The sequence below is a fragment of the Gracilinanus agilis genome, chromosome 4 (genome assembly GCF_016433145.1).
Source record: "Gracilinanus agilis isolate LMUSP501 chromosome 4, AgileGrace, whole genome shotgun sequence".
In the NCBI taxonomy this organism is placed as follows: Eukaryota; Metazoa; Chordata; class Mammalia; order Didelphimorphia; family Didelphidae; genus Gracilinanus; species Gracilinanus agilis.
The window spans coordinates 414,495,384-414,512,818 of NC_058133.1; the positions used below are offsets into that span (position 1 = coordinate 414,495,384).

Below are 17,435 nucleotides of genomic sequence, written 5' to 3' on the forward strand. Positions count from 1 at the left end.
TGAATATAGTCAATTTTAATATATTGAGTGTCATAGAAAGCATGATGGGAATACTTCTGGAGGGCACTGCTAGCATGATGTACAATATGGTGCATATGGGTACAATATTTTTTTAGTTTTGTATTGGACAGAGAAGAGAATATTAATAAATTTTATTTCATAATTTATTTGAAAATTGGGCATTCAAGGAATGAAATTACATCTCATTGTTTCTAGATTTCATATAGTAAGTGACATTTGTGTAAAAGATGGTGCACTGAAATCAAATCTTTAAGGTTGGATAGCATATAAACTATTAATTTAGTTGTGTATGTACATCACCTTATTTACCCACCTCACCACATTTACCCTCATGTAGAAGACAGTGCAGCTAGTATTATCTCTGTATTACAAAAGAGGCACTGAGGTTCAGAAAATTCAAGCCCAAGGTCACATGACCAACAAGTGGTAGTTTCAGGACTTGAACTCAAGACTTTAGTCTTTATCTACCCTATGACACTACCTTATAAAATAGCTGTAATAGAAAAATCAGTGAACTAGGAGTTAAAAGATCTGTATTTAAGTGCTGCCTCTGGAATTCAGTAAAAAAGTCAGCAAATGTAAATTAAGCACTTATTATGTGCTAGGCACTGTATCAACACTTATTGGAATGAGGTGTATACCTAAATTCATAGCTTATATGATATATTACTTGATAGAATTTGACATTAATATAATATCTCATATAAAACTGAAATTTAGAAAATGAGAGTATATAGAGCATATTCTCTGAATGTAAAATTTCAAACTATGAAATAAAAGAAATTTATTAGAAGTATCTTTAACTATTAAATAAAACAATAAGCTAAAAACATTATACACATAGGAATTAAAGTACTATATTACAGAACAAACTAATGATGTCTCTAAATAGGATTCACAGTTTGAATACTATAAAAATGAATGAGCTAAAAAATGGGCTGTATTCTGACAATATTAACCTGAAATATAGAGAAATTGATGACCTTTATGCTAAGCTAAGCAGGAAATATTAGGTAACTTCTGTCTCATGAAATAACTGCAATTCCACACAATTAAATAAGGATCTTGCAGGCAGTAAATTCTATGAACACTGGGTGGTGATAGTGAATAAAAATTCACTGCACTTTTTATTTTCCATTTCCTCCAGGCTAATATTAACTTTTAAAATAACATCAAAACTATATAAAAATAAATCTTTAAAAGGTTCATTACATTCTTTTAAAAACAAATTCTATGCATTTTGGAATTAAAAGGATGTAGAAAGTATTTGTTACAGCTTAGATTGTGTTGTACATATTAATTTGAATTAATTTATGTATTGATTTTCTAAGTCTTGGGGTGGGATGTGTATATAGACATATGTCTGTGTGTGCACACATCAACCCTTAAGAATTAAAGACTCTTATGACCAATATGGAAGTTTGTTTTGCATGACAATAGAAATTCCAAACAAAAATAAATAAATAAATGAAAAAATAGCTGATGGTTTTTAGGCAATTTAACATTTAAAAATAAACAATGGATATTAATATAAAAAATAAAGACTCTAAGAAATATTTTTGGTGGGGATGCTATAAATGTTATTAGCTAATGATGCAGAAAAAATAATACAAAGCTCTAAACATACAAAGAATCTTTCTTTAATGGCTTACCTATCAATTTAGAAAGTTAAACACAGATTAAAGATTACACATGAACTTGAATTACAAATTGCAATAGAATAAACTATAAAAAAATAACTTATCTATTTATTACCTGATATTTGTCCTGTAAACTTGCTTCTGTCATTTGTGCCCTCGTCATATCTCTTTCAAATTGTTCTATCCAAACTTTTGTTTCTCTTGGCACCAGCCTTTCTTCTCTCTAGAAAGAAGAAAATATTTCTCTATTGTTATTAAGCTCCTGACTCATTGAAAAGGGCATTTTTAAGCTTATTTTTTAAGCAAAATGTCTATATTTATCCTTTCAAAAATTTTGTATCATTGTTCCAAACAGAATTTAGTTCAAATTTCTTTTCACCTAATTCTAACTTATCATCAAGCATAATAATAACAGACTTTTATATGGCAGGCTGGTATCACTCAGTGAATGGGCATGTATAGTTTAGTTATAATTGAAGAATAGTTCCAAATTACTTTCCATATTGGCTGTGCCAGTTCAGAGCACCACCAACAGTGCATTAATATAATGGTATTAGAGAATCCTAGGAAGATGTATCAAGTTTGCAGAGTCAAATGAACAGACCAAGAAGCAAAGAAAAACGTCATTAAAACAAGCCATTTTAAAAGACTTAAGAATTCTGATCAACGAAAGAAACAATCACGTTGCCAGAGGATCTATGATGAAGCACTCTGTCCACCTCACAATACTGAGATGAAAGACTCAAGATACACCGGGAAGGGGAAGGAAATGAGCATTTATATAGGGCTTACAATATGCCTATGTATTAATATATATAATAAGTATATATGTATATATACAATATATATGCTAAATACTTTAAAATATTATCTCATTTGTTCTTCATAGCAATCCTACAAGGTAGGTGAATATAGATGCTATTATCTCCACTTCATAATTGAGAAAATTGAGGCAAATAGTGGATAAGTGACTTGCCAAGAGTCACAAATGTGTGAGGCCATATTTAAATTTAGCTCTTTCTGACTTCAGGTCAAGTGTTCTACATCTCCAGAATATTTTATGGACATGGACAATACAAGAATTAGTTTTGCTTGTTAATGTATGTTTTTACAAGATTTTTTTCTAGTTGGGGGAATATGTGGTGGAAAATATTTATTTTTAAATAGTAAAATAAAATTAAAATTTTCATTGTCTAAGAGATAACATGGTAAATTTGTTCAACAGCCTTCTTATTATCAGTATCAATAAAGGCAAAAAGTACTCCATCGGGCTATTTGCCCTCTTCTTAAAGTATATCTAAAGCAGAGGCTAAATGGAACAGGCATTCCCTGCATTTGAGAAAATACTTCAGATGTTCCTATTTGTGGTGCTCCTGATTTCTATGAGATCTCAAAAATTACAGAAAATTTTTAAGAGACAATAGACACAGAGGGGAGTTAGGTGGCTCATTGGATTGAGAGCAAGGCTCAGATATGGGAGGTCTTGCATTCAAATCTGACCTTAGACACTTCCCTGGTGTATGACCCTGAGCAAGTCACTTCACCTCCATTGCCTAGCCTTTATGGCTCTTCTGCCTTGGAATCAATACATTCTCTTCTGATGGAAGGTAAGTATTTTTTAAAAAAGTGTGTTACTACCAACACACTAAGAATCAATGTTTTAGTAGTTAAATCAAAGGCTGCAAAGTACCAAGAACACAACTATTATAAATTTTGATTTTCAGGCAACTAAAATTCTTGGTTCTGAATTCTGAAACTTATTCTGTTTGATAAATTTATGAATCTGTCACTAACTCATCAAGAAGAAAGATGTGTAAGTCACTAGACTGCAAATAACATATTTAGAATTTTAATTTGAATATTCAACAGTGTTCTCTGATACTAAAATTCTTTCCCAATTACTTCATGTTTGGTTCTTCACAGTTCAAAACAGCATGATGATAGAGACTTTATTTTCTTTGGTCTCTAATTGAAATTTAATACTTGCTTTAATTATAAAAATTTAAAAATACTTTGAGAAAGGGTTCATAGGCTTCACCAGACTTCCAAAGTGATCCATGATGAGAAAAGATCAAGAAATCCAGCTTTTCGGCATATCCATACCATATTTTCTCTTATAGTATATTTAGTCTCAATTTATACTTTACAAAGATATATAGTATATGTATAGATATCCAAAAGCCTTTAACATTCACTAGTATTATGTGATAAGGCAAAAAAGATCAACATAACTTCATTTATATGTCAAATTAAGAAAAATGAATCAATTTCTCTACCTGATTATATATGTAAACGTATAGATTTAAGATATAAAATATCATTTATATAGCTATATAAATCTTTCAAGACTGTTCCCAATATAACTATTTACTATACACCTAAATCATTAATCATTTATTTAAGGACAAATGAATTACATTTCACTATTAATTCTCTAAGAGTTACAACCATAGAGTTAATAGGAGTAGCATTTTTATTTAACTCACATTAACATTTGTAATCAAAACTACATATAAAATAAACCAGACAATAAGTCACTTTCTAGGAAAGGGTTAAAAAATATGGAACTGGTAAAAAGTTACTTAGAAATGTCCTACATAACTGAAGTTACTATAGATTATTTCTCTAATGATAGCAGCTTTGAAGATGTGGTGTGGTCAGGATACTCTATCCAGAGATCTGTCTACATTTCTGAGAATTCACTGCAATAAGTAGTTTCCAGTGGCTTCCAATTACATACCTTAGAATGTGTTTTTGCTAGTGGTCATTATCTATGCCATTTTTTCAAAACTGAAATGCTAAGGTTATGATTTTTAATTTCACTTTGATTTCATGTTATTATTGATCCAACATACATGAGAAATTAAGTCAAAAACTGAGTTCAGTTTAAAATTGAAACAAATATCCCCCAATACCAATTTCTGAAATATGCCAAAAGAAATCAAATGTATCTTCCTTTTTTTTTAAAGTTCCAAATTAGATTCCACGGCTAATTTACTCACTCCCAGCAAGTAAAGGATTATTTAGGAGATAAGGTGGATGCTTGTTGTGGGGCAGAGTTGGTGGGAATTACAACCATCTAAAAAAAGCCTTTAAGGTACTATGTGCTACATTTTTGCTCATATGCTTTAACTAAAAGCATCTTATTCCCTTCCATATTCTGAGTGAATCTCTTACAAATTTAGAAAAAAAAACTCTTAAGGGTGAAGACAAAACCATGGAGATTCAGAAGGAGAATAAGAAAGAAAATCAATTTGATAAAAGAAGAACCTCTAGGAATGAAATTTCTACATAAAATAATCTGATTTTAAGTGTGATGTGGAGATGGAGGTTACAAATGTCAAATTCCTTTAAGACTGTTAGACAGAAAGGTCAGTGTTCTGGGTGCCCAGATTTAGAGAGCACTCAAAGAATCTAGCCTTAAGCATTTCCTCATTCCAGCAACAAAGCCAAATACCAGCCACTCTAAAGAGTCTCAATTTAAAAGTATCCGCCTTGGCAGCAGCTATGCCCACTTAAAGCCTTTGCAGCTCCAGTGAATCAAATCTGCTTCCCCTACTTATTTATGAATTAGGTCCAGTAGGAAAATTCTTCCTGAAAGGTGGGTGGGAAGAGATAGAATTAGTTCCCTGCAGCAACAGAGTTACATGAACTGAACATGACATGCCCATTGCACTCAAACAGTTTTAGAAACACCCATCAGACATGAACAACATGCATGCTGTAGAACCTGGTTTTCAGTGATGTGAATGTGCCTCCTGTATGCCCCTCATGAGAAATAAGTACATAATTAAAGATTCCTGAGAATGGTAAATAGATTATGGTCCAGAGACAGAACCTGAGGATATCTAAATTTATGGAGGAAAATTTACATCTTGATTCCTAACTGTCAATGTATCCCAAAACTTTGCATTGGCCACTTTCCCTTTTCTCTGAAGAAGAACCTCATCAGCTAGGTGGCAAAGCGGAAACATTGCCAACCCTGGAAAATCCATTCAAATTCAGATCGAGCTGTTACATACAGTTGTATGACCATGGGCAAATTGTGTGACTGTTCAGCCTCAGTTTCCTCATCTATAAAACAGAAATCTAAATAGCCTCTTAAATAAAAAATAAATATTTTAAAATAGCACCTATCTCCCAGAGTAGTTGTGAAGATAAAATGTGATAATAATTGTAAAGAACTCCTTGAAATGAAATAAAATTAAATAAATAAATATTATACATAACATATAATAAATAAATTAAATTAGAACTCCTTAAAATTTGACATAAATTGTGATTATTATTGCTATCTCAATGCAGATGACTTCGAATCTATATTCTAGTCCTAGTTTCTTTTCTAAACGTCATTCTTGCATCAATGACTGTCTATTATACTTTTTGAACAAGATAACCCAAACATTCAAATATATGATGTCCTAAATATACATAACATCATCCTTACTCCTAAATCTAGATGTCTTGCAAACATTCTTATTTCTTAAAAGGGCATCTAGTTGTCTTCCAGTAACTCAGGTTCACAACCTTAGAATCTTTTATTTCTTACTCTACTTTACTTTATATTAAATTAATTGTCAAATATTGTCAATCTTATTTCTACAAATGTTTCTTATACCTGTCTCTTTTCTCTACCCCAATTTTCACCACTCTAGTTCAGGAACTCCTCACGTCTTTGCATTAGCTTCCTAATGAGTTTTCTGACCCTGAATCTCTCATTCCTGTAATATGTCCTCCACACACCTATTAAAGTGATTCTTTCTAAAATACAGCTGATCATGACACTACCTTGGCTGAATAACCTCCAGGCACATCCAAAGCCCTTCACACCACTAGTTCCAACAGAAGATTCTAGGAACACACTCATTCAGAAATGTCTCTTGGAATCCTAGCTTCCTAAAAAATTCAGTTCACATGTAACCTCCTATTCAAGACATTTCTGATCCCTCAGGGGCTTGTCTTCTATAAAAGGGAATAAAAAGTATCTAAGATTTATTTTGTAGATGTTTTTATTTACCTATATTCCGTAAACTAACAGTATATTTTGCCTCTGATGATAGAATGGAAGTTCCTTGAGGAATAATTCATTTTTGTCTTTGTATTCTAAGCCTCTAGCACAGTGTAAATGCTGGTTGATTACTTGATGTCATAACTTGTACATTGGAAGATTTAGAACCTTTTCCCCTAAGGCCATATTAGAAACATTTTTATATTGAAATAATTGTATTTGTCCAGTGTTACATAGCTATTACTTCACTTCAATATTGGATATTTGGAAAGATTTGTTGTGCTTCCTTGAGCTTTTCCTTCCTCAGTCTGAATCAGTACACTTTCTTCAGACTCTAATCTGAAGATGTTTTATGAATTTAGGATCAATCATGCTATCCTCTTCTGCAAACTATAACAGGTGATTGACCTACTTCTTTAAATTACATAAATATTTTAGTGTGGGCCTGACCGATGGTGTGTGAGAAGCAGATCTTTCCACGACTCTAAATAATCCTCTAATTATTTGGTCTATTTAATAAAGATTTGTTGTTTGCAGTCTATTCTAAGCACTAATATTGTAACTCAAGCATCAGAATTGACCATTATATAAAATGCAAATATTAATTGTAATTTTAAAGCTTGGCATCATAGGGAAATTATAGTGCTCCACCAAAATAATTGTATCATATTTTGAATAACATAAACTGGGGACTCAATTGATTTAAAAATATGAATACAAGCTTTTTAAAAATAAGATAACTAATCTTAGGAAAAAACATAACGCTTTTAGTTATTCAAAGCTGTTTTTCGCAGTACAAAGATCCATCTGATCTATCTGATCAATACAAATATTCTTCTAGAGATGTTCTATGGTTGTGAATCTTGAAATAGCACAAACCCCAAGGAAAAGTTACTGGTGACCCAAAAGTAATAAAATGCATGTTAGATACATACGTGTAGGATAGTAACATACATGTAAGTTGCAGTGTATTTCCAGTTAGGCCTTTTCAACAATAAGTGGAATAAGGAATTTGTTTAAGGAAATATATAATCTGAAAAGCAGATGAGTCACTCATGTGGTACAAGTAAGAAAACAGATATTGCCTAAGTGATTGTTACCAGGATTGATCAGAGTTGTTTGCTATGATTTCTAAATTAATATTCAAAATTGAAAAATCAATCAATTCCCCTATAAATTTTAAAAATGCATCAATTTCTTCCTTATACCATGTCACTAGGATTGGAATCAAGATCTTGGTGGTCAAAAAGTGACATCTTATATAATTTACATCGCCAAATCATTAAAATTCGAGTAGTTCATTTTTTCTAAAAAATTGATTTTCTTTGTCATTTTCTTTTATTACTTATTTACAACAAAAAATATTTCTTTGAAGACAAATTGTCTTATCCTCCATTCTTCATTTCCTTTATTCTTTATTCAGCTATTAACTGCTGTTTTATCAGAAATATAAAAATAAAGTTATATAGCTTTGTAAAAAACATCTATATTTACATATGTAAAATATATGTACTATGACATACATAGAAATAACATATATCTGTTTTTATTTAACAAAATACTTACATCATTCTCTTGTTCATCAGTGCTTGTGTTATGAACATCAGGATAATATTTCAGAAACTGGGCTACGTAAGTCATAATAGACTTCTCATCTGGTTTATCCACATCCACATCTGGAAAAATATAAAATAAATATCCAGAGTTAATAAACAATAACAATTTCAAGGGAATAATTGTGTTAAGAGATTTCAAGCAAAATTTAATAAAAAGTGATATGTTATAAAACATGCTTATTTTACTAATTTTTACATATACACATAACAAAATATAGCTTTAAATGCAGAAAAACAAACTCTTGCTCATAAGACAATTTTGAAAGGCCAAGATATGGAAAAAAGCTGAATTTTTAATGGGTATAATGCATAAAGAAACATTCAGACAGGTGATATATATCCCATTTATTTATTACTCAGAATTATGTGTATACTTGATGGCTCTGGGAGTGGAGAGGAAAGGGAAGGGAAAGAATATAAATCCTGTAACCACGGAAAAATACTTTAAATAAATAAATAAATATTAAAAAAAAGAATTATGTGTATAAGGACTCTGCTATTTTTTGTGCTTGTACCTTTGCCTAATTACCAAAGTGTAAGCTGTTTTGTAAGTCTCAGATGCAGATTCAAAATACTCTACTAGAAAAAATTTTAGCCATGAGATTAAATGAAAAATAGTTGCAACATTTGTGTAGCCTTAAGCTCTTATTTTCACAGAAAAGCATGAGATTCCTATAGTTGTCCCTATTCATACTTTCTATTTTCCTGCTTTTATCTTTAGTATTTCTCACTGAGTCCTTCTCTGCTGTATACAAACATGTCTGGTCTCTATTACTCTTTAAAACCCCATCATTTGGACCTTCCATGCTTTCAAGTGATCATTATCTTTCTCTTTTTTTTGGCCATTCACAGACTACACTCTGATGTCTTTATTCCTCTATTCCTACTCCTCAACCCCTTACAATTTGACTTCTTACCATACTATTCTACCAGATTTTCTCTCTAAAAGTGTATTCACATTTATCTGCTAAATTCAATTATCTTTTCTCATTCTTTACTTTTTGACCTCTTTTTTCTGACTTTGACATTGTTGAGTAGCCTTATTCCTAGATATTTATTACTCCCTTGACTGCCATGATACTGCTCTTCTTGTTCTTTCTATCTCTTTTGTTGGCTCATCATCTGTCTTCCACCTATAAAGTGAAGTTGTGCCTTCAAGATTCTATCCAAAAACTCTCTTCTCTTCTTTTTCTATACACTATCCCTAAGTGATCCCAATAGTGCCAATGGACTAAATCATCATTTTTATGCAAATCATATCTATATTTAAATGCTCAGTCCTAATTTTTTCTCAATTCTAGTCCTAAATCACAAGACGTCTCTTGGGCATATCCGTCAGAACTCCTGCCAGTATTTTAAACTTAACTTTTCTAAAATGGAATCTGCTATCCACCTCCCACATTCTTTTCCTAAAATCTCTTCTATTATCCCTCTTCTTTGCCTTTCATAGGAAGTTACTAACCTTCCTCTCACCTTGACATTCTATCTTCCATCCCTTTACTTTTGCACATGCTCTTTCCTATTTGTTGTTAAGTTGTTCAGTTGTAGCTGACTCTGTGACCCATGAACCATATATATCCATTGGGTTTTCTTGGCAAGGATACTGGAGTAGTTTGCCATTTCCTTCATCAGTGGATTCAGTGGATCATTTTGTAGGGCAAGCAGAAGTATTTTGCCCAGAGTCACACCTAGAAATCTGTGAGGATGGATTTGAATTCATATCTTCTTGATTTCTAAGCAGTATTTTTACCCACTGAGCCACAGCTGTCTCCTACACCAGGAATGAATTCCCTCCATCTTTTGAAATTCTTAGCTTCTTTCAAAGATCAGTTCAGATACCACCTCCTATGTAAAGTTTTCCCTTTTCTCTCTCCCCTAATTTTTGGTTTATTCTATCTCTTTGAATTATCTCATATTCACATATCTGTTTGAATGTTATACCACTTTCTACCTTGCCCTTTAAGGAAAGGACTACATTGTTTTCTACCTTTTATCCCTAATATTTATCACATTGTCTTACACATAATAGATACTTAATATATGATTGTTGAACTGAATTAAATTTTAAGTGGATAAGTTACTAAAAAGCCTTCTGATAATCTGATGAATTTATTCTTCTCACCAAGGATCATAACTTAAAAAGTCACCTAGGGTACTAGAAATATATGGCTTGATATATTTTATTAAAAACTAGCATTTCTGTAGTATTTTAAAGTTAGGAAAACACTTTATATGTTTTCTTGTTTTATTTATAGTCATCCTTTTTCAGTAAGAAAAGGAACTTTGGATTACTGATGTGTTTATCAAAGACTATAATCGCATGATGTCAATCAATTAACAGGGCTAGGATAGAAAAGGCTAACATACCTTCAGGATCTAGGAGTCTTGGGATTCCTAATTCTGTTTCAGCAATAGTGAAAGCCTCTTCCAAGTTCTCCCTGTTAGATCTTCCTTTTACTTTCTCCAAATCCACTAGTTCTGGACGAATAGCATGAATAACTGAGTGAAATGCCACACCGCTTCTCCAACTTCGTCCAAAATCTTTTACTTCAATCCCAACCTGCCTTAATATGTTTAAATAAAAAGGAAAGGAAGAAAGAGAAGGGAAATAACAGAGAAGAATGAGAAAAGAGGAAAGGGAAGAAGAGGGGGAAGGAAGAGGAGGAAAAGAAAAGGGCAAAGGAAAAAAAGAAGAAATTTTTGGTCCATTTATGTGAAAATAATACTAGAAAATGAACAAATAATACTGAACATTTTTGCATGCAAGTACATTGTTCTTCAATATAAATAATGTATAGACTTATTTCACCAGTCACATCTTCTGAGATAAATGATCACTCTAGCTTTGTAATATTAAAATGTAGAATTTTAGTTAAAGTTATTATTCCCCAAGACAATAAAAATCAAATTTGTTCATTCAGTTTACTCTTTATTTAATTTTCCATAAATTTAATTATAAGTTTAGAACTATATTTCATAATATCTGTTTTCATTTACTCATTTGTTGTTTTCCAGGAAAAAAATCAGAAAAGGCAAAGAAGCCAAGAAAATACAAATAGGGAATGGAAGTAAAAATATTCCAAATTATGAAAAGTAGCCATTATATAATTTCCTAAGAAAATGGTATCTATCCATCATTCTCTGAAAAATATTTAAACTTTCTAACATAAGCAAGATATGATTATGATGAAGCAACATCAATATTTTAATAAACATTACTGCTGCTTCTCCTTTCAAAGTTATAATCATGAAAGCATATGCATATCTTCCTGAAAAATGCAATTTCTTGAAATCTTTATGTAATTCTTCATTCAGCACTGCCTTCAGTGACTGTCATATATTTTTTAATTTCTTCAGTGGTGATAAATCTTAATTTTTTAAGATCATTTGGGTTTGGGAAATAGCAAAAAAAATCACTGAAGAGTTCAAATCTACTAAATAAAATTAAAGGCTTTTTTGTTATTGTTTTAGTAAAAAATGGATAGCACTTAAATAATATGACTGGTTCAGTTTCTTGGTGGCTCATAAACTTATTCTAAGTTTATACTTAAACTTTATACTACCCAATCAAAAGTGTAGAAAAATGTTTTGAGCAATGGCACAATCACAGAAATAAATCCTAAGCTAATGTCCCAAAGTTGACTTTGAGGAACCACACTATTTAAGCCAAATTAGTCTCGCTATGTTTGTCTATTTAAAAATTGATGTAGTTATTTTAGAGTTATATCTGATATATGTGGGGTATAAGATTATCTCTTCCTGAACTAGATCCTCCAATTTCTTTTCAATGCAAGTTAAATATATACGATGATTAATAATGGTTATAAGTCCTTGCTTCATTAAAATGTTGCCTGATATTCTTAGCAAAATCTAGGATGAAATATAATGTCTATATCCCACCTTAAACAGTGTTTAGCCATTGGATGCTAATTATTTTGCTAAAAATATTTTTCTCTTCAACAGATTTATTAACTCTTTATATAAATAAATGTTTTCAATAAACTGGAAGCCTATGAGTATTCTCGTGTCCAAAACTGTTTATAGTGTTTTGGTCCAAACTTTTAAGTCTATTGATTTTTTCTTCTTCACATAGGCAATTTTACAATTTGTTATAGTCAGTAACCTACTGACATAGCTTATTAACACATAATTCATATTAAGGAATAAAACTTTAGTGTCATTTGCTTGTTTGCTTTAATTAACTATTCACTCATGAGCTTCACATATATTTTCTTATTTTGCTGAATTTTATCTATTTAAAACTCTCAAATCCACCACTTTTTTTCCGTTTCCCTACACGAATTACTTGAGCTCTTTTAGCCAAGTTAACGTAGACAACAAATAGAAACAGGTTCATACTTAGATTGTCTCACTTAATAATGCCTGCTAGAGTCTAAACTTTGCTAGCATAAGATTCAAACTTCTAATTTCAACTGCGAAACACTCTATAATCAGGCATCTGAGAATAACTTTAGCAGAGACTTTTTAATATAAGTCACAACATTTCTTCTATATTGCATTTTAAATGACAGTGAATGTTCTCTTTTTGAGAGTATTTTTTCTTATGTGGTTAGGTTTTTAATCATTTCTATAAGATTTATTTTGTTTTAAATGTTTCATGAAAACATTTTCTCTATGATCATATGCTAAGATTTGGTTTCTAAAACTAATGTGAGTGAATCTGCAATTATGAAATCTTATTTTTAGTTAAAAATATAATATATAACTATATATGATAAAATATAGAAAACATATAAGTATCAATTTCAAAGCAGAAGAGCAATAAAGGTTAGACAATTGGGGTTAAGTGACTTGTTCAGGGCCACACAGCCAAGAAACATTTGAGGTCAGATTTGAACCAAGGACCTCCTATCTTCAGGCCTGGCTCTCTATCCACTGAGCCATCTGGCTGTCCTGACCTATAGCAATAGTTCTTACTTTTTTTTTGGTTTTATGGGTCCCATTTATCATATGGTGAAGCCTAGACCTCTTGTAAGATAACATTTTAAATTGTATTACAAAGGGAACTAGTTATGTTGAAGTAGATTTCAAAAAAAATTTTTTAAGTTAATGGATCAGGTTTGCAATCTCTGTACTATAATAAGGCAGCATAAGATTTAGAGTCCAGGTAGAAATGTTTCTTCCCACTCTGCCTTTCTTTTATACTTCCATATTATAATGGTTATTTGTGTTTAGCCCACCATCACCACCTTATAAGATTGTAAGACCTCTGATGGAAGGAACTTTATTTTATTCTTGGATTTCCAATACCTAACCCAGTGTCTTGCACATAATATGCACTTAACAAATAACTGCTGAATCTGAAATTTATGGAATGGCCCGGTGTTAGGACCACATTGCTATCACCATATTATTATTCCCAGATTTTTATAGAGATCATAATTATCTCCATAGATTTGTTTACTAATAATTAAAACAATCTTCTTTTCTCACACTTTCCATTTGTAAATTTGATGTGACACATTCAAAAAACAATTACTACAACTATTCACATTGATTAATATCCCCTGCATAATAGGCAATTCTAAAATAGAACATATTCCTTTGTTAGGATGATAAAGGGCAAAATACCCAATCCTCAAGTAACAGGAATGATGCACAGAGAAAATAGAAGAATACTAACTTGACATCACAGAAATACGGGAGTTGCAAGAGTAGCTTAGAGCTAATTACACATCATAACTTGGCACATTACTGAAGGCTAATGAAATATGGGAGAGACAACAGAAAATGAAGAACTGCTCTAACAGCATTAAATTGAGGGTTGGTTTATCTCAAATGTTTGAATTCTAAATGCTGGTCCATTTACTTGGTATTCACATAATTTAATGCTGTATGAAGCAATTGGTGAACAAAGGCAACACTACCGATTACGTATACCATATTAAAAACAGATTGGCAAACCAACACAAGACTGTGCAGGCAAGGAAGGTATATTCCAGTATCCACTTACCGGGCCCTTCTGCTCCTCCTGCACAGTTAAGATTTAATATGTATATATTAGTAACAGCTAGATTATTATAGCTTGAATGAAACATTAAGTTTTTTTTTAAAAAATAGAGACCATCTAAGGGTGTTCATTTTAGAAGTAGTTCTTATGTTAATGTGCACTACAAAAATGTTTGTTACATCAAAATTCAGAAGATATAATTTCCAATGACAACACATATTCTAAAATTAGATGCATTAGATCAAAAAATAGATGTTTATTTGAATTTTCTTTTTATATAACTCATTTGATTTGAAGCTTCCAAAATATTCCAAGAATGAAACTCTTTAATGTTTAAAGTGTTAAAACATTATTAATCTAAAACCAGAAAGGAACTTCATTTCCTCCTAGTCTGGATCCTTCACTTTATAAATGAAGTAATTGAAGCCTAGGAAGGTTAAGAGTAGCTTGCCTGCAAACACAGAGGAGCAAATGCCAGAGAGAGGATTTGAACTCAGATTCTGATTCTAAAACCAGTGATCTTTCCATTTAAATCTGTCACTCAAGTCCCAAGTAGAGTGGGCATTTCATTTAAGAAATGGTGTTTTTTTATACCCTTAATTCACAGATATAGAAAATTGGAATTTCAACAGCCACAAGTGAAGTGTAGAAGAAGGCATTTTTCTTCTCATAATCTAAACCAAAATTCCACTTGAACATGAAATATTTGGACAATTAAGTAAAAAAAAATGCTTCTTGGTTTCCTTTCCCCCTTGAGTTATTAGAATGATGCAATGAAGTCTCCATTTAATTTTGTTTGTGAGGATAACCATTTTGAGGTGGTTATTTGTCATTTTTTTCTAGAATTCCAGTACTTTAGTCTTTCCTTTTTCCAAGCATGCAGTTGCGCTATGCCTCTAAAAATATTGATAACAATCAATGAATCTTCAGACCCAAAGGCATTAAAAAGTACCTTACAAAGAAATCTAAAACCAAAGTAAAAAAATCCTAGGAAGAGAGGAAAATTCTGGCCACTGAAAAAGATATATGAAACAGAAATGAACTCAGTTTTTATTAAAAAGCTGAACTTCAGATCATTTGCTTAAAAAGAAATGAAAATCCTGAAGAGGAATTAGACAGTTTTGAAGATATGGATTAATTCTGAAAAGATTCATTGTGAAGACAAAAATATCAGCTACAGTGACTTAAAATAGAAGTCCTACTCTAATCATCAATTAGGAAAAGCATAATTCTTAATCACCTTAACGATTCTTGTATGAGAATGAGCATGAAGAAGCAGGCTTAGACTTCTTAATGAAGAGTGCCTTTTTTATAATAAAGCTAAGTGAGCATCAGAAAAGTATCCCAAACATTTCTGTGAGCTTCTGCCTACATAGAAAAAATGTCCTCAGGGATTCACTCTGTTTTTTCTAGCATCAGAAAGTAAACGGGCTCAGGAGGTACTTACTTTGCTGCTGTGTACTGCACCCACTTTAATAAGGCTTTCTTAGCATTTCCTTGGGCCTTGGTTGCTACCTTCCGTTTGTTTGGTGGGCTGGCAGTTTCTGAGCTGAGGACACTGTCCATTGAAGATGTACTACTGGACAGGGACTGGAGTTGTGGTAGGTTGCTTGTCAACTCTTCAATCTATTCATAAAGGAACAAAAAAGATAAAGCATAAATACTGGCATGATAGTTCTCTGCAGGATATTTTGCATTAAATGTGCTGTCAATAAATTGTAAAAGAAATGTACTCAAATAGGATTTTCATTAAGTGAACTAAAACTCAAAAAACAATGATCACAATCTAATAATAACACATTATGTGAAATATTACAAAAAATATAGCATTTCTGAGAAGAGAGGCAGCCAATAGGCTAAATAATCCAGTGCTCATAATTAAAACAGATAATGAAACTGAGGTTTTCAGAAGTAAAGAGATTTGTGCATCATCATTCAGTTTAGTTTACAACAGAGAGATTCCTTGGTTGCAAAGGCTACCTCACAACTTTTCCTATTCCTCACATTATTTTGCACAATTGTACCTTAGAGTACAAATTACAATTCAAATGTGTAATTTATTACTCATGTTGTATGTATCATTGGTACTGCCTGGCCTTACAAAATTTAGTTTGTATATAAAATATTTAAACAAATTACCCCAGGATATCTTGTCTCAGATATACATAGATACAAAATATATGAGATGTGAACAGAATAAACCCATGTCCATTCTTCTGTCCCAAATGTTGTTGTTAGCACAGTGTTTAAGGGGGAGAGGATGAATTACATGGTCTCTTCTACAACTATAAGAGTCTTAACAACTAGTTAAATAATAATCTTCTACCTTGAAGAGTGATTTTTTTTAAAACCCTTCTTCTACTTGTTGCCTTATCTTGCTTCCTCTCCCACCCTTTCACCTCCAAATCTATACTTCTCTCAGTAGAATTTGAACCTTGAACCAGAACAATATTCCTCCCAGCCTGTTCCTCCTTTTCTTTCCAAACATTACAGTTTGGGGATCTAATACTACTACATAGTTAGAATGTGGCAGGGATTAGATTGTATTAGAAGGTAGGCATTATCCTCCTAGTTAGGTGGGTTTCATTTCTGCTAACTTGATTTTCAAATTATAGTTGGGAAAATGTAAACTATTGCTTAAGCATTTAATAATATAGCATAAGTAACGATACTATATCATCATACCTGAAAATATAAAATAATGGTCCAAACCAAGCCAAGAACAATAGAAGGTCGACCATCAGCAATGTCCGTGGAGTTTATATTCACTAGTTTAATCTGTTTTAAAAAAAAGTAGACCAGTATCACAAACAATGAGAAATCAAATTTTAATTATTGGTATAATCATTTGGATTTATCAAATATCAATGAAATTTAAACATGCCTATGTAATAGTACATAAATGCATTGTTAAACTCATAAAACATTCAAGTAGCCAATCTTGGCTGAATTTTTATTGACATTCATCAAGTGCATTCCAAAAAGATTCTTTAATTTATAAACATCAAGTATTTTGGAATACTTGCTTTATTTAATGGTGAAAAATGCAACATCATGCAAAGAATTACCAACAAAATGTCAGACAGAGAAGGGGTAACTCTTTCCCTTCAGATGCTGGCTGGAACCCAAGAACATGGCAAGCGGTTTAAAGTGATTCACTTACTTTGAAGTTTGAAATA

At 31.6% G+C, this 17,435-nt stretch overlaps 1 protein-coding gene across 1 annotated transcript in view; it reads right to left on the reverse strand.

The window, feature by feature from the left end:
- LOC123246643 (nesprin-1-like) overlaps nt 1-17,435 on the reverse strand; it is a 144,159-nt gene that overhangs the window by 73,947 nt on the left and 52,777 nt on the right. Inside the window, exons 7-11 of the mRNA XM_044675467.1 lie at nt 16,942-17,034; nt 15,704-15,882; nt 10,653-10,849; nt 8,236-8,345; nt 1,777-1,884 (exon numbers count right to left, since the gene is read on the reverse strand). Of these exons, the coding sequence (XP_044531402.1) occupies nt 1,777-1,884; nt 8,236-8,345; nt 10,653-10,849; nt 15,704-15,882; nt 16,942-17,034 (687 nt within the window). The remainder of the gene's footprint in view (nt 1-1,776; nt 1,885-8,235; nt 8,346-10,652; nt 10,850-15,703; nt 15,883-16,941; nt 17,035-17,435) is intronic.